The 14,754-nt window shown below is 29.2% G+C and overlaps 2 protein-coding genes across 10 annotated transcripts; one reads left to right on the plus strand and one right to left on the minus strand.

Moving 5' to 3' along the window:
* Window positions 1-1,241: 1,241 nt before the first annotated feature.
* Window positions 1,242-10,705, plus strand: LOC130668988 (serine/threonine-protein kinase PRP4 homolog). 9 transcript variants are annotated; one of them, XR_008990126.1, is made up of 12 exons: window positions 1,242-1,399; window positions 1,700-1,873; window positions 1,947-2,214; window positions 2,298-3,716; window positions 3,782-3,867; window positions 3,973-4,119; window positions 4,230-4,383; window positions 4,470-4,722; window positions 5,917-6,155; window positions 7,737-7,946; window positions 9,706-10,308; window positions 10,573-10,705. XR_008990126.1 is itself a non-coding variant. In XM_057471646.1 (11 exons), exons 1-10 carry the CDS (start codon window positions 1,395-1,397, stop codon window positions 7,944-7,946), a joined length of 2,955 nt encoding a protein of 984 aa, XP_057327629.1. In that variant the 5' UTR covers window positions 1,242-1,394; the 3' UTR covers window positions 9,706-10,544. The 9 variants fall into 9 exon arrangements, 3 of the variants coding, with proteins under 3 accessions (XP_057327629.1, XP_057328015.1, XP_057327955.1); XR_008990122.1 differs by having other exon boundaries at window positions 9,706-10,354; window positions 10,573-10,683; XR_008990124.1 differs by having other exon boundaries at window positions 9,706-10,334; window positions 10,573-10,669.
* On the minus strand, window positions 10,686-12,699 carry LOC130669310 (inositol monophosphatase 1-like). Its single transcript, XM_057472153.1, has 6 exons — window positions 12,459-12,699; window positions 12,015-12,148; window positions 11,558-11,817; window positions 11,368-11,473; window positions 11,142-11,293; window positions 10,686-11,064 (listed from the first exon to the last, which is right to left on the minus strand). Exons 1-6 carry the CDS (start codon window positions 12,513-12,515, stop codon window positions 10,958-10,960), a joined length of 816 nt encoding a protein of 271 aa, XP_057328136.1. The 5' UTR covers window positions 12,516-12,699; the 3' UTR covers window positions 10,686-10,957.
* Between the last annotated feature and the right edge of the window lie 2,055 nt (window positions 12,700-14,754).

Below are 14,754 nucleotides of genomic sequence, written 5' to 3' on the forward strand. Positions count from 1 at the left end.
AAATAAAATTTTCTTTCTTTGTTTAAATTTTTAAAGTGTTCTCTAATTTTCATACTTTCTCTATTACCGACTGAAATTTTTGATATCGACGGGTGATTATATACCGACAGTCAATTTTGAGAATATATGGACGAAATGAAACTTAGCCGTACTGATATAGGGCCTCAATGGCTATGAAACCATCCTGATAGCCAAGTTGCCCGCAACTTGTCGACAATCTACTGCCGCAACCTGTCGCCAAGTTGGCCGCAAAAGTCAGCATTTCCATAAGTTGACGGCAACTTTCCGAGCAACTTGTCGACAACTTTCAGCTCGTGTAACAGTTGCCGACAACTTGGCTACAAGTTGCTCAGAAACTTGGTGACAGGTTGCGGCAGTAGATTGTCGCCAAGTTGCTGAGCAACTTGTAGCCAAGTTGTCGGCAACAGTTACACAAGCTGAAAGTTGTCGACAACTTGTCGTCAAGTTGGTCGCAACTCAGGTACACCAACTTTCTGATCGGAAACTCTGGCTATCAGGGCAATTGTATGTGTACCTACAATATATGTCGCCACTTTAATATGTTGCCGCTTTTCTATGTATAACATTTGTGATTGGCTACGGTTAACATTTTGCCACAATGATTATTATTTGAACGATTAATAATTTGTACATTTCTTATGGTTCCACTATATAACTTAGCCAACTTCTCTTTTAGCCGGTTTACATTTAGCCACATTGCTCTTAGCCATTTTTATTGTTAGGCTTTCCTGATGGTACACCCCACTGTCCAGGAGATGGCGTCAGCTCCGATCCTAGTAATCTCCCAGGACATAAATTACTATAGGGATTTTTTTTTTAAGATTTTTTTTTATAGACACATTTTATCATAAATATCTTTAATTATATATTTCTTTTCCAAATATTTATTTTATTATTCGTTTTTTTATTTACAAATGTTTTTTTTCGATTCGTTATTTATGACTTGTTTCTAAATAGATTTTAAAAAATTCAAATGTTTAGTTCATGTTATTTGAAACATGCCGAGATTAATGTTGGCCATAGTACATATAAATATATCTATAGTTGTATACCTATATCGTATGTATACTTGTATATAGCCTCCATACTAAAATATAAAAATAAAATAAAATATAGTCGTGCCGACCAAAAAGTCGTCCTCCCACTACCATTAGTAAGCACGTATTCCTATACCCCCACTATCAATTTTAGGACGACTTTTTCGTCGGGAGTACTATAACTTTTATACATGTAGTACGTGTACGTGTACTATAAGTTTAACAAGATGGCGGGTCATTAGTGATATACTGACTATCAAGTTGAATTGGTGATTTTTGGAGTACAATAAAATCATACTTATTTTTGTAGTTGAAAAGTGTTTTAACCTATATAAAATGGGGTAAGTATTTCAATACTAAATTTTGTTTTAATTTTTAGAGTTCACAGGCCAACGAGATTATGTTTGCTATTTATTATACTTACGTTTGCTTACGCTATATAAAACAAATTTAATTCCTTGATTTAACATAATATTTTTAATCATTAAAATATTAAAAACAACGATTAAGTTTTCCATTATATCTAAATATCTTATTTTTATAATTTATAAGTATGATTTTTGTTGCATAATTGAATAAATAAATCTATGCATCAAGTTTAACAGATAAGATATAATCATCATTTTTGTTATTTTTTCTAGATCATCTGATTTAGAATATATTGATTCAAAGCAAGAAATTCATAATATTGGTGAAGATGCTGATGTTTTTGAACAAAAAAAAAAAAAAAAGCGCAAGCATAAGCATCATAAACATAAAAAAGACAAAGTAACAGATAAAGAAAAAATTGAAATAAAGAGTGATAAACAAGACAGGTAAATTTTAGTAATTGCTTCTATTAATATAAGAAATAATTGATTTATCTTCAATAATTTTTTTTCAATAAAGTTTTTTTGATCAATTTTATAGAAAAAAACACAAAAAACATAAAAAACTACAAAAAGAAAGAGGAACAGACAACGGTATTACAGAAGAAAAAATACCAGTAAAAGTTGATCTTAAAGAACCAAATATTAATGGTAAACTTGTTCATTCTGTAATGGAAATTCCTTCTACGGAAAGTGAAGGAGAAAACCTAGTGGATTTAGATTCAGATGAGGTTGATTGTACAATTATTGAGGATGATATAGATTTAGAAGAATTAATGAAACAAAAAGTATGTATGTTTATTTTTATAAATTAATTCATTATATTTTAAATTAGTTTGAATAAAATTAAAACATTATTTATATATTTAAGGAACGACTTCAAGCATGTTTAGTGCAATATCTTTCTGATGAATCTGAAAAAGATGAAAAAGAACTTGACTCAGAAGAAGTCCTGAAAAAAACTCCTGATGTAATTCTTGTTGAAGATGACAGTAGTGATGATATTGTATCTAAAAAGAAACGTCATCGAAGTAAATCTGATAGTAGGGAACGTAAAAAAATTACTAAATTAACAGAACGAAATGTAATAGTAGATATAAATCGGGATAAAAAATCTAAACAGGATTTAAATGACAAACGAAAAGATTTAGATAGAAGACGAGATGAAAAAATTAAAGTTAATGATGAAGTAAAAAAATCAGATAAATTACGAAAAGTTGTAGAAAAAAAAGATGTAATCCGCAAAGATGACTTGAGAAAGCGTGTGGATGGGGATCGTCGTAAAGAACTTCTGAAGCGAGATGAATTACGAAAGCGTGATCACGATGTTAAAGAAGATGATCGCAAACGAGAAGAGTATCGTTTCTCTAAATCACGAAATGATACGAATAATCGAGAAATGAAAGGAAATTCAAAACATTTAAAGCCAACAGAGAATCGAAATTGTAATTTAGGTAGAGATGCACGTAGTCGAGAACGAATAATAAATAAAGATGGTCATAATAGTCGAGATAAAGCAGACAATAGGGTTAAACATAATAGCAGAGATCGTTATATTTCTACTCGAGATAGAGCAAACAGTCGAGATTGTCGAGACTCTCGAAATCATGATAAAACTTTCGAACGAGCTAGAAGTCTCAGGAGATCGCGGAGTCCTGTACGTCATAGAGGTGATAGAGACCGGAATGATAGGTATCGACGATCAAGATCACTGTCACGAAATCGTAGGGATCGGGACAGATATGGTCGGAATGATAGAGATCGAGAAAAAAATGGTAAACGTGAACGAGGTGATAAATATAAAGATTCACTTTCTGAAGGCTTGAAGGTAGAAAGATCTGATAGCTCTAGTGAAGATGATCTCAAGGATATTGATATTGAAGAGGAAGAAGATGAAGAAACTATTATTGAGAGGCGGAGAAAACAAAGAGAGGAATTACTCAAGAGATTAGGTGGACCAACAGAAGATTCAAATTTGTCTACAGATATTAATGTAAATGTGAATCCTAGTAATACATTACAATCAAATTCATCTTCACATTTTATAGAAATATTAAATAATAATGATTCGAATTTGGAGAGTCACACTCCACCATTACCAGATCAAGAAAAGTTACAATTATTGGCAAAAAAAAGAAAGTCGAGATTTGATGAACCGCCAACGACTAAAAAATTATTGGAGAAGCTAGAAGAAACTAAGATCACTGAAAAAAACGAAGAGAAGATTATTGCTAAAAAATCTAGTGAGTGGGATATGTTCGCTGATATCGATAATGTAGGAGATTTCAATGTAAGTAATTTTTTTTTATATTGATTTTTCTATTAAAATTTGTAGTTGATTAATTATTTTTGTAGAGTCCTACTGTTGAAGGTAATCGAGTAGGTGGCCACGAAAATCCAAATTTGACTGATAACTGGGATGATGCTGAAGGATATTACCGGTAACAAATATTTATTATTATTTATCTTTTTTTTTTTTTATGAGATAAAATTTTTTTACATCAATTGTTAATATGTAATAAATGTTATATTTTACAAATAATTAGTGTACGTATCGGTGAAACTCTTGATAGTCGATATACCGTTTATGGGTACACTGGTCAAGGAGTATTTAGTAACGTTGTCAGGGCTAGAGATACTACACGAGGGGGTATGGACGTTGCTGTAAAAATCATAAGAAATAATGAAATAATGTAAGTTTTTTTTTATTTAAAATTTATTTTTTAATTAAGTAAATCAATTTTTTTTTTTTTTTTTTTTGATAGACATTTATAATTTATTTTATTATGTAATGATATTTTAGGCATAGGACAGGTCTTAAAGAATTAGAAATTCTTCGAAAGCTTAATGATGAAGATCCAGAAGATCGCTTTCATTGTTTGCGATTATTTCGCCATTTCTTTCATAAAAATCATTTGTGTATGGTTTTTGAGCCGCTTTCAATGAATTTAAGAGAGGTTAGTCATTAAAAAGTAAAGTGATATTATAAAAATTGAGTTTTTTAGTAGATCAAAATAAATTCTTATTTTATTTTTTTGTACAGGTTTTGAAGAAATATGGTAAAGATGTAGGTCTGCATGTGAAAGCAGTGCGTTCGTATTCACGACAATTGTTCCTTGCCTTAAAATTATTAGGTAAATCACATATTTTGCATGGCGATATAAAACCAGATAATATTCTAGTCAATGAAAATAAAATTGTGTTAAAATTATGTGATTTTGGATCGGCGTGTTACACACATGAAAATGAAAATACGCCATATCTTGTCTCAAGATTTTATCGTGCTCCAGAAATAAGTAAGCATTCGTTTTTACAATTAATTCATTTAAATTACTGTATATATATATATATATATATATATATATATATATATCAGAGTGTTTCAAAAAAAAAAAAAACTTTTTTTCTTATGGTCTCAAAAATTAGTCTCAGGTATAAAAAAAATCCTCCTAAAAGAGCAGCTCAAAATCTCAATTCTACTAAGAGCTCAACGAATATTCATTTTCCCATTCCAATAGCATGTAAAAATTTTTTTTTTTGTTTTTTAAAAATAAAAGTATTAAAAAATTTTTTTTTCGAAAATCAAAGTACATAGTCTTGTAGGAAATTAAATTCTCTACAAAAAAGCTCCCGAGTGTTTTCTTCGGAGAACTAACAGAAAAAAAGTTATGAAGCTTTAAATTATATTAAATAGTATAACTTCATGTTTTCATTATATTAAACAGATTTTTTATAGAAATTAAGGTTTTGTCATCGAAACTAATGTTAAGTGTCAATTTTTTTTTAACACATGGGAAAAATTTTCCTTATTTTCAAAACTGAACTTTCATTTTAATTTAAAAATACAGAAAGAAAAAAAGTTTTAATTCTTTAAAAAAATATTTTTCTTTCAAAATTTATACGGGAAATCAGTAAGATCTCAGAAATCTTTGAAAAACACCTTAATGATCATACATAGTATATAGATTCACTGTATAAACATGTACATGTTATGAAATCCGGAAATTATCTTTACGTTAAGTTTTTCAATTCACTATTGTTTCAAGCTTCATAACTTTTTTTCTGTTAGTTGTACGAAGAAAACACTCATGGGCTTTTTTTGTAGAGAATTTAATTTCCTACAAGACCATGCACTTCGATTTTCGAAAAAAAAATTTTTTAATACGTTTATTTTTAAAAAACAAAAAAAAACTTTTTTTACATGTAATTCAAATGAGAAAATTAATATTCGTTGAGCTCTTAGCAGGATTGAGCTTTCGAGCTGCTCTTTTGGGAGGATTTTTTGAATACCTAAGACTAACTTTTAAGACCATAAGACTTGAAAAAAAAAAAAATGTTTATTTTGAAACACCCTAATATATATATATATATTGTTTTTTTTTTATTTAGTATTATATTATTTAAAGACATGAAAATAATTGCTATATATAAATAAGTTGAATAAAAAATCGATGTATCTAATTAATTTTTCAAATAATTTTATCTTCTAGTTCTTGGAATAAAGTATGACTGTGCTATTGATATGTGGTCAGTTGGATGTACCATATACGAGTTATATACTGGCAAAATTATGTTTTCTGGTAAAACAAATAATCAAATGTTAAAATTTTTTATGGATCTCAAAGGCAAGATGCCTAATAAATTAATAAGAAAAGGAGCATTTAAAGATCAGCACTTCGACATCAATTGTAATTTTCTCTATCATGAGGTTGATAGAGTCACTGAACGCGTAAGTTACTGTTATTTTTTAAAATTATCTTCAGTGATTCAAGTTGAACATAGTGACCACAAACCGGGAAAACCGGGAGTTATCAGGGAATTTAATGAAACTGGAAAATATCATGGAAATGTCAGAGAATTTCGAAGGATCCGATAAATAAATTTTTCGATAATACATTAAGTTGAAGGGCCTGTTTTTTGACACTTTAAAGGTGACAGCTGAGATTATTCGATGATAACTAGTATAAAATTCAATTTAAATAAATACTATTTTACATAGTAAACAAGTTTATAATTTTTAGATAAGGCCATAAACGCAAATTAATTATTTGCAGCTAATTAATAACTCAAATTAATGTTTCGAAAAGTGATGTTTGAAGATCTAGTTTCTGACACTCAAAATTTCCTGTGCTGTAGTTTCTGACACTGATATTTGATATTGACTTATTATTTGTTAGGTTATGTGATATCAAGTTTAACTAAACTAAAATTATTAATTTCAAAGAAAATAGATATTTATTATATATACAACACAATTTATTTCAAGACAAACAGTTAACAATATGTTTTAAAATATTAATATAAACATTCACATCAACAAACAAATTATCACCAATATTGCTATTAATTAGGTACAGTATAAGTTTTCTTGAATTACAAACAAATTTATTTATCTATTCGAGTCCTTTTATTTTTTTTAATTAAAAATAAAGTTGAAAGTCCCAGAAACTGGTACAGTGTCAATAACTGGGTTTTTTACCTTTATTACAAAAATTAAGGAGTATTAAAAAAATTCCAAATTTTTAAGTGATTGTCAACAGACTGCAACTCGAAGGAAAATGGTCGTACAACAAAAACAAAAAATCAAATTGTAGCTTCAAGTATATAGTTTTCAGATCTGATCTTGAATTTTTTTTATTATGTATGGTTCTAGAATAATCCTAAAAAAACGATCGACAAAAAATTTTTTCAAATTTTTGTTCGTCTTTAAAAGGGTTAACGGGTTTTAATTATTTTTAGTAGATTTTTTTAGTATATATATATTAGGTTGGTCCTTATTTTGGACATTTTCGAATTTTTATGTTCCCAGAGGCTTATGTGATTCGAAATAAATAAAAAAAAATATCCTCAAAGTTTCAGGTCTCTATTTCAATTTTAACCCATGCCGCACAGCGATTTAAGTTTCCCATTTAAATAACACGGGGTTTTTGGCATTGAACAGTTAATTTTTTATTCCTATCTAAAATTTTTTTTAAATTACATATCAAACCACTCTGCATCCTTATCAGAAGTTCTTACTTTTTTTCATTCTCGCACCCAAGTGGGTTAATGGCGCATACCAATGTATGCGCCCTTTTACCTTTTGGCACGCGATATGTATTTGTCGACGTCTGAGGAAGTCGCGATACGCGACGAATCGTTGCTGATTTGGAGAATTAATGACATCAAATAAAAAAATACGATCCAAAAGAACCTGAGTTGTCTTAGTATTATTTAAATCAATACTTTAAAATTTTAACAATAAATGTGGTTTGAAATATATATATTATTTAAATTTAAATATATCATAATTTCATTTGTAATATTTCAGGAAAAAATAGTTGTTATGTCGACAATTCCTCCAACGCGGGATCTTGGTTCGGAGCTTGGTGGAACATCGTTACCTGCAGAGCAAAGTCGTAGGGTCAGCCCAGTCAGCCAGCTAAAGGATCTTCTAGAACGTATAATAATGTTGGATCACACCAAAAGAATAAAAGTGAAGGAAGCACTGCTTCATCCATTTATACTAGACAAAAATTAGGTAACCCCAATTTTCGGGGACCTTATGAACATGGAGTTTATCTCATTGAGATATAACGTAAATTTTGTACATTTGAACGTTTAATTTTTAAAAAGCATAATCGCTTTTTCTGCAGAATCTGAGACTTGAGAAAATATTAGTGGAATAAGACTAATTAGAATTATATACGGTCGAGAGATTTAATATTTTTTTATTTCGCTTTTTTCATACGTTTATGTTTCATTGGTAATATTTATATAACTATTTCTATTTTTTGTCGTAAAAGAATTTTTTCTTTTACATTTAACGCATAAATTGAATTAACATAATCATATAAATTTTATTTACGCATTCACAATACATGCGTGCACGCACATGACACGCTAATATATATATATAATACAATTAAATAACCTTTTTTAAATCTCAAATTGTCGGGAAAAGCGAAAAAGCTTTATTTCAACGTTCACCATTTCATAAAAATTATTATGCGACATAATATTTCACAAGTTGTGTTTTGTAACGCATTATTGAAATAGCTGACACTGAAGTAATTGAAAGAGTGGGTTGTATTTTTAAGTAGTTTAAGACAATCGAAGAGCATACATTTTTTTTGTTTTTTTTTTTTTTTTTTTTTTTTACACGAAATAACTAAATCAATTAAAACTCACAGTCGTCAAAAAGTTTTATCATGTTTACACCACCTCATCTGCACTAACTTCTTCAGTTTATATTATAAATTTTTAGTAAATTTATCACAGAAAAATTATAATTGTACATTTAGAAATTATCTTTTAACCAACTAAAATTTATAGTCCCTCTTTATTTTTTTGATTCTATTAAGTCGGATAATAATTAGACACCTTATATAAAAAAATTTATATATATATATATATATATATATATATATATATATATATATATATATATATATATATATATATATATATATATATATATATATATATATATATATATAACCGTAATTTATGCTGTAATTTACATGCATTCGCGTATATACAATCGACGACTTTTAATATCATAAACATTTTTACGCATTCATTAATCATGGTTCATTAGCTTCCATTTTCACATTTATGGAAAATAAAAAAAACGAAAAAAAAAATAAAACAAAAAAACTAACACAAATCGATTAAACAATTTGGTGTATTAAGAATTCAAAATAAAATTGTATAGTAAATAGGACTGTAGTTGAAATAAAACGACAAATGTCTAAATGATTGATAACAGAAAAGGTTTAGGAAGTACATATTTCAATAAGTTTTTTTATTACTAAAATAATATTTTTATAGCAAATAATTACGTTAACTAACAATACAGCCCGGATATTCAATATCACTCCGATAAATAAAAATAAAAATTTTTAAGTATTTTAAGTATATGTTAAAACAATTCTTTGATTAATAATTTTCTGTTAAATATTTAACATTTAAAATGTTATTTTATTTTAGACGGATTTAATCTGTTTATTCGCTGTCACAAGTGTTGAGGAACACGACCATGAACTAGTTAACAGAGTGAGTCTGTTAATGCTTTAATACAAATATATATTGTTATACTAATTGAATATAAAAATATAAGCCGTACGATATAGATAAAATCGATCATATAGAAAATTTTTTATCGTGTTTAATTATAAAAACAAAAATAATTTTTTTTAAGAATATCCGAGCTGTTAAATTCCTTAAAGAAAACCTGATTCCTGTATTGTTAATAAAATGGTAAAAAGCAAGACTGTACTAGGTTGATTATGTTTCAGATCACTCTTCAATTAATTCTTCAATGACCATTGGTGGACCTAGTGAGTGAGTGCCAGTAGCGTCGTTCCCGTTGCAAGGTATTCATGGAGCCTGCCTTATGGGATATTTGTTATATCCAAATATTCAAATTTCACTATATTTTTTAGCAAACAAGATAAAAACCGCGTGTTAGGAATTAGGGTAAAAAAAAGTTTAAACATGGGTATAATAAATCAAGAAGATTGACTTATCCTATCTATTAGGAAAGCTAAACAATTTGGGCAACAAATCCTCAGAGTTTTCCTTTATTTTAAAAATAACTTTTCATTAATTACGATTGCTTAAGATTTAATATTTTTAATATTATTAAAAAAAAAGTAATAAAGTAAAAATTAAAAGACATAAAAATGGTGATTCTTGATGTAATTTTTCTAATTGGCCGTTTGGTAATGTTTTAACTTGTAGCCCTCCCTGTAAGGAAGGGAGGAAATGGATGAAGAATTCATATCAGAAGTAAGAACTCACGACCGTATTACTTATTTGGTGGAACACGATCCAGGCGAACAATTAACACCTAATATCACTTCAAATGAGAGACGAGTACTTCAGAAAACACATTGATAGTTGGTATATTTTTCCATATAGTTTAGTAAGTGTTGTTCATAACAGGTAAGATGCAAGTATTAAAAGTATTTTAATTAAAATTTTTTTATGTAGACAAATTTTTTCTTATGAGGCGTAATTTGAAAGTCATTCTATAAAAATACATAAATAAAAAAAAAAAAAAAAAATAAGTAAAGCATTTGATATTAAATTATTTTTCTGACTTGCAGATTACGCTTGAATAATTTTATAAGTCAGTGTAAAATAACTGTAATAATTCTAAGTTTTCAGATTCAAAAATATATTACGGAAAAGGAATGGCGTAATTATATGGTTTTCAAGAAATGTTTATGAATTCTACGATATTACTAATATTGTAGCAATAAATATTTCAATATTTAATTATTGGAATTATTTATTGCAATTGGATCATTATAAATTAAGTACAACCAATAAAATAAATTGAGTTTTTAAATTAATTCTTAAAATATTAGTTGTTTATCTTGTACACCCCATAAATGCTTCAATTATCACAATGACATGTGTTAAATTCTCTTGTATCTATATTGACAAGAAATTCACTAACATTCTGTTTTTACTTGTTGTAGATTGAGTCTACTTGTTTTTAATATTAATAAGCTGTAGAACTTAAATTTTTTTTTCCAATTTTTAATCACGTTCTGGATAATATTGAACTAAAAGACTTGATATCTCTTGCGCTAATTCTGGTGATGATGCACATAGTAATCGTCGACTTAAAAGATCTAATTTACCACCTATAAAATTATTACCAAAATTGAAATATTGATAATTAGATAATTATGAAAATTTTTGTATGTATCTATAATAATACCAGCTGGATCAATGCAACAACCACCGGCTTCGCGAACAATTAAATCACTCGCTGCAAAATCCCATATATGAATACCAAATTCAAAATTAGCATCAGCTCCACCTAAAGCTACCATGCACATATTTAATGCTGCTGATCCTAATGCACGCAATCTAAATCATAATAAATTAACTTCATTATTTTATGATTTAAATCATTTTTATTATTCATATATATTTATATATACCCGTGAACTTTAGAAGTTAATATTTTTAAATTTTCCATAACGATTTTCATTTTTTCGGGATCTCTGCTTGTTCCCATTTCAAACATAAGTAAAGATTTATTAAGTTCTGAAAAATATTAACATTATTTAAGTTATACTTGTAGGAAATTTTTCCAACGGATCATCTAATAATAATCATTTAGCAATGAACCTTTTTCGCCAGATACTTTAATAGGATTTGCATTCATAAATGCACCTTGGCCTTTCCGAGCAGTAAAAAGTTGCTCGAGAATAGGATTATAAACTATTCCAATCTCAGCGACTTTATTTATTAAAAGAGCTACTGATATGCATGTATGAGGAAGACCATGAACAAAGTTCATAGTACCATCGATTGGATCTATTACCCATGTTGGAGCATCTGTTAATTGTATTTTTGTACCAGAACTTGTAGTTTCTTCTCCAATAAATCTGATAAATACGTAGTTATAATAATATTAATGATAACAAACATTAAATGTAGTATAGTTTCAAACTAATAGCTGAAGACATAGATTGTTAATCGCCAATTAAATTAAATTAATGCTGACGGTAAAGTAATGTACAGAGAATTATATTATAATAATATAGACAACAGCTCAACGTATTTTATAAATTTGAAAGAATACCTGTGATCCGGAAAGTTTGCGATTATTCCTTCCATAAAAAGTTTTTCTACTTTCTGATCAGATTCAGTAACAAGGTCGACGTCACAAGACTTAACCATAACATCTTTTGGCCTGTTTATTTTGTCTCGAATAATCTGTTTTGTGAGAATTAGCAAAATAAAATTATTTTTAAAAGTTATAAATTATTTAAATGTTATTAAAAGTTATTTAAGTTAATAAATTTAAAAAAAATTTCGCGGTTATATTTTCCCGCTGACTAAAAATTCATTCAAATGATCTTATATGAGTTCACAGGTGGATAAAATCAATACAGTCAGCGCATAAATTACCCTTCATAAAAAATTACAATTTATACTACAAATAAAATTTCCATCAATTTATAAAACAATTCATTTGTCTTCACCTTGATTATTTTATTAAATAAAATTAAAAATTAAGACTTACTGCGCCGGCTTGTTTAACAAGATCAAATGCGACGGTATAAAAGTTATCAATACTCATTTTAAAAATTGAAAATTTATTAAATTTCGTAAGTAACAGCACTAAATTTTTTATAACAACTGATAAATACGATTAACTGATTTTTCTACAATAATTTATTATAAACTGACAGAAGACCAAAGAGAATACTGTTTCATTATCATAGTATTGGTCAGCTGATTATTTTTTTTCCTCTTGCTATAGGTTTAAAGCTGGCTTTTGAGTAGAATTCGTGCAGCTAATGTTTGTGGAATGAGTAAACTGTGTTCAGCGACTATTGAATCTTCCCGCCGTTAATTTAAATTTGATTTTTTTTTTATGTATCCAGGGTGATCTTCGACGATGTGAGTAAGATTGACTATTCGTTTGATTTCTAATTGTGAATTTGATGATGTAGTTCAACATTTTTGCATCTTCTGCAACCCATACAAAGTCGCCGTTAATGGAAAAAATGCCGTAGATCGGCCGATGTTTGACTGCCGTCACTCGGCCAAGCATTGGCAATTAGTAATGGCCCAAACCTGGTTAATTACCAGCAGCCGTTTAATTTTTTAAACGACGCTGCCGATGGCTGGCCAATGAATGGCTGCTTACGACTGGCTGATTATCGGTTCGCAACGTTGGGCTAGTGTTGGTGAATCAGTGTTCCATGATTGATTGTTGTTGAAGTAGACTGAATAAGTAGATCATATAAAAGTATCATCTCAACATTAGTAGGTCCGTCCAGTAGCCAGTGTTCAGACCCAGCAATCAGAAGGACGGCAGTTCGCGCCCAGAGCCCAGCAGAATTTTCACCAAGTTTTTTTCACATCATTTACCCCACTTAAATAGTTTAAACGTTAATGATCATGAATTCTACTAGGATAATAAAAATAAAATTTTTTATTAATTAAATCTATTTGCTTGCTTGGCTGATTGCTGGCTACCATTAATCGGCCGATGGTCGAGCGCCATTAATGGGCCGAGGTTATCATCCCGACTATAAGCCGTTTATCGGCCAATGAAAATTTCCATTGCTGAGCCATTAATCGACATTCTTGGCCTAGTAATGGCCCAATCTAGGACCGATTTCCAAACTTTGTATGGGTAATTAAATGAAAATTATTGTATATAAAATAATTTTACTTTTTTGAAAATTTCAACTCTTGATATTAATCGTATACTCGGTGGACCGTTATGCCCTGGTCTTCTCTATATACAAATATAAAGATACATATAAAGTTGCTAATTTTAATATTAAATAAAAATTTAACCCAGGCTGCGAGGCATTGGCCAATGGTCACTACCCAAGGCTCAGCTTAATTTAATGAAACTATTGGACCAAGCCTCGGCTTAGACTTGGGCCAATGGTTAGCTGCCAAGACTTGGCTTAACGTAATCAAACCATTGGGTCGAGGCTTGGGCCAATGGTCAGCTGCCGAAGCTTGGCAAGTGACAACAGGGCCAAGGCTCGGCCTATAGTCAGCCTTGGCGATTCCTGCCTGAGTAGGGTATATCAAAGTTTTTTTAACATTTCGTTTAATTAGGGATAAACTACGAGAAAACTACGGAACGAGAAAATGAACTAGCGTGAGTCACGTATATATCCCGACTAGAAATTTTTATGTGAGACCTATTGGGCCTTTATTGGGCAGTCCCAGCTATGTCCCAATGGGGAAATCCCCAAGAGATCCCACTAGCGCATCCCTAATATATATTAAAAAAAATAATAAATTGGGAAAGAAAATTTCAGTTTGATCCGAAAAATGATTTAATGTGTTAGGAACATTACTTAGAGGAAGTATACATGAATTTAATTAATGAACAAATCCCGGTGACTGCTAGGCTCGAATAACCTGCATCCCTCCAATTCAAAGTCTTTGACGCTATCCACTGCGCTGACCCACGTATGTGATCGCGTTAGTGTAAATAGTATATTTATTATGACACCAAAGAATAACTGATAAAGATATAGAAACTCCGTGATGCAATGGTCGACGTACTCTTTGTATATATACATAGATATAGAGGGGCAAAACGGGGTACTTATAAATATATTAAGTTTTCGGGGACTCAAATACGTTGAATCTTTTTTTTTTTCTATGATATTCGAAGATTATAGAAAAAAATTAAAGCAGATACACTTGAAATCAAGGAAACGTATACTTACATACGAAATTGATTATATAAGTTCTAATTTCACTGAAATTATGAATCATTCTATCCAGATGTTTTTTGCAATAAATTTTCATGTAAAATCATAAATAGGGTGGACACAAGA

The sequence above is a fragment of the Microplitis mediator genome, chromosome 1, assembly GCF_029852145.1.
Source record: "Microplitis mediator isolate UGA2020A chromosome 1, iyMicMedi2.1, whole genome shotgun sequence".
Taxonomy (NCBI): Eukaryota; Metazoa; Arthropoda; class Insecta; order Hymenoptera; family Braconidae; genus Microplitis; species Microplitis mediator.

Coding starts and splice junctions, on each gene's coding strand:
- LOC130668988 (XM_057471646.1), top strand. Junction 1,874..1,946: donor AAGAGTGATAAACAAGACAG/GTAAATTTTAGT, acceptor TTTTCAATAAAG/TTTTTTTGATCAATTTTATA. Junction 6,156..7,736: donor TTGATAGAGTCACTGAACGC/GTAAGTTACTGT, acceptor GTAATATTTCAG/GAAAAAATAGTTGTTATGTC.
- LOC130669310 (XM_057472153.1), bottom strand. CDS start 12,515: ATGAGTATTGATAACTTTTATACCGTCGCATTTGATCTTGTTAAACAA. Junction 11,474..11,557: donor TAAAGTATCTGGCGAAAAAG/GTTCATTGCTAA, acceptor AATATTTTTCAG/AACTTAATAAATCTTTACTT. Junction 11,294..11,367: donor TTAACTTCTAAAGTTCACGG/GTATATATAAAT, acceptor ATTATGATTTAG/ATTGCGTGCATTAGGATCAG.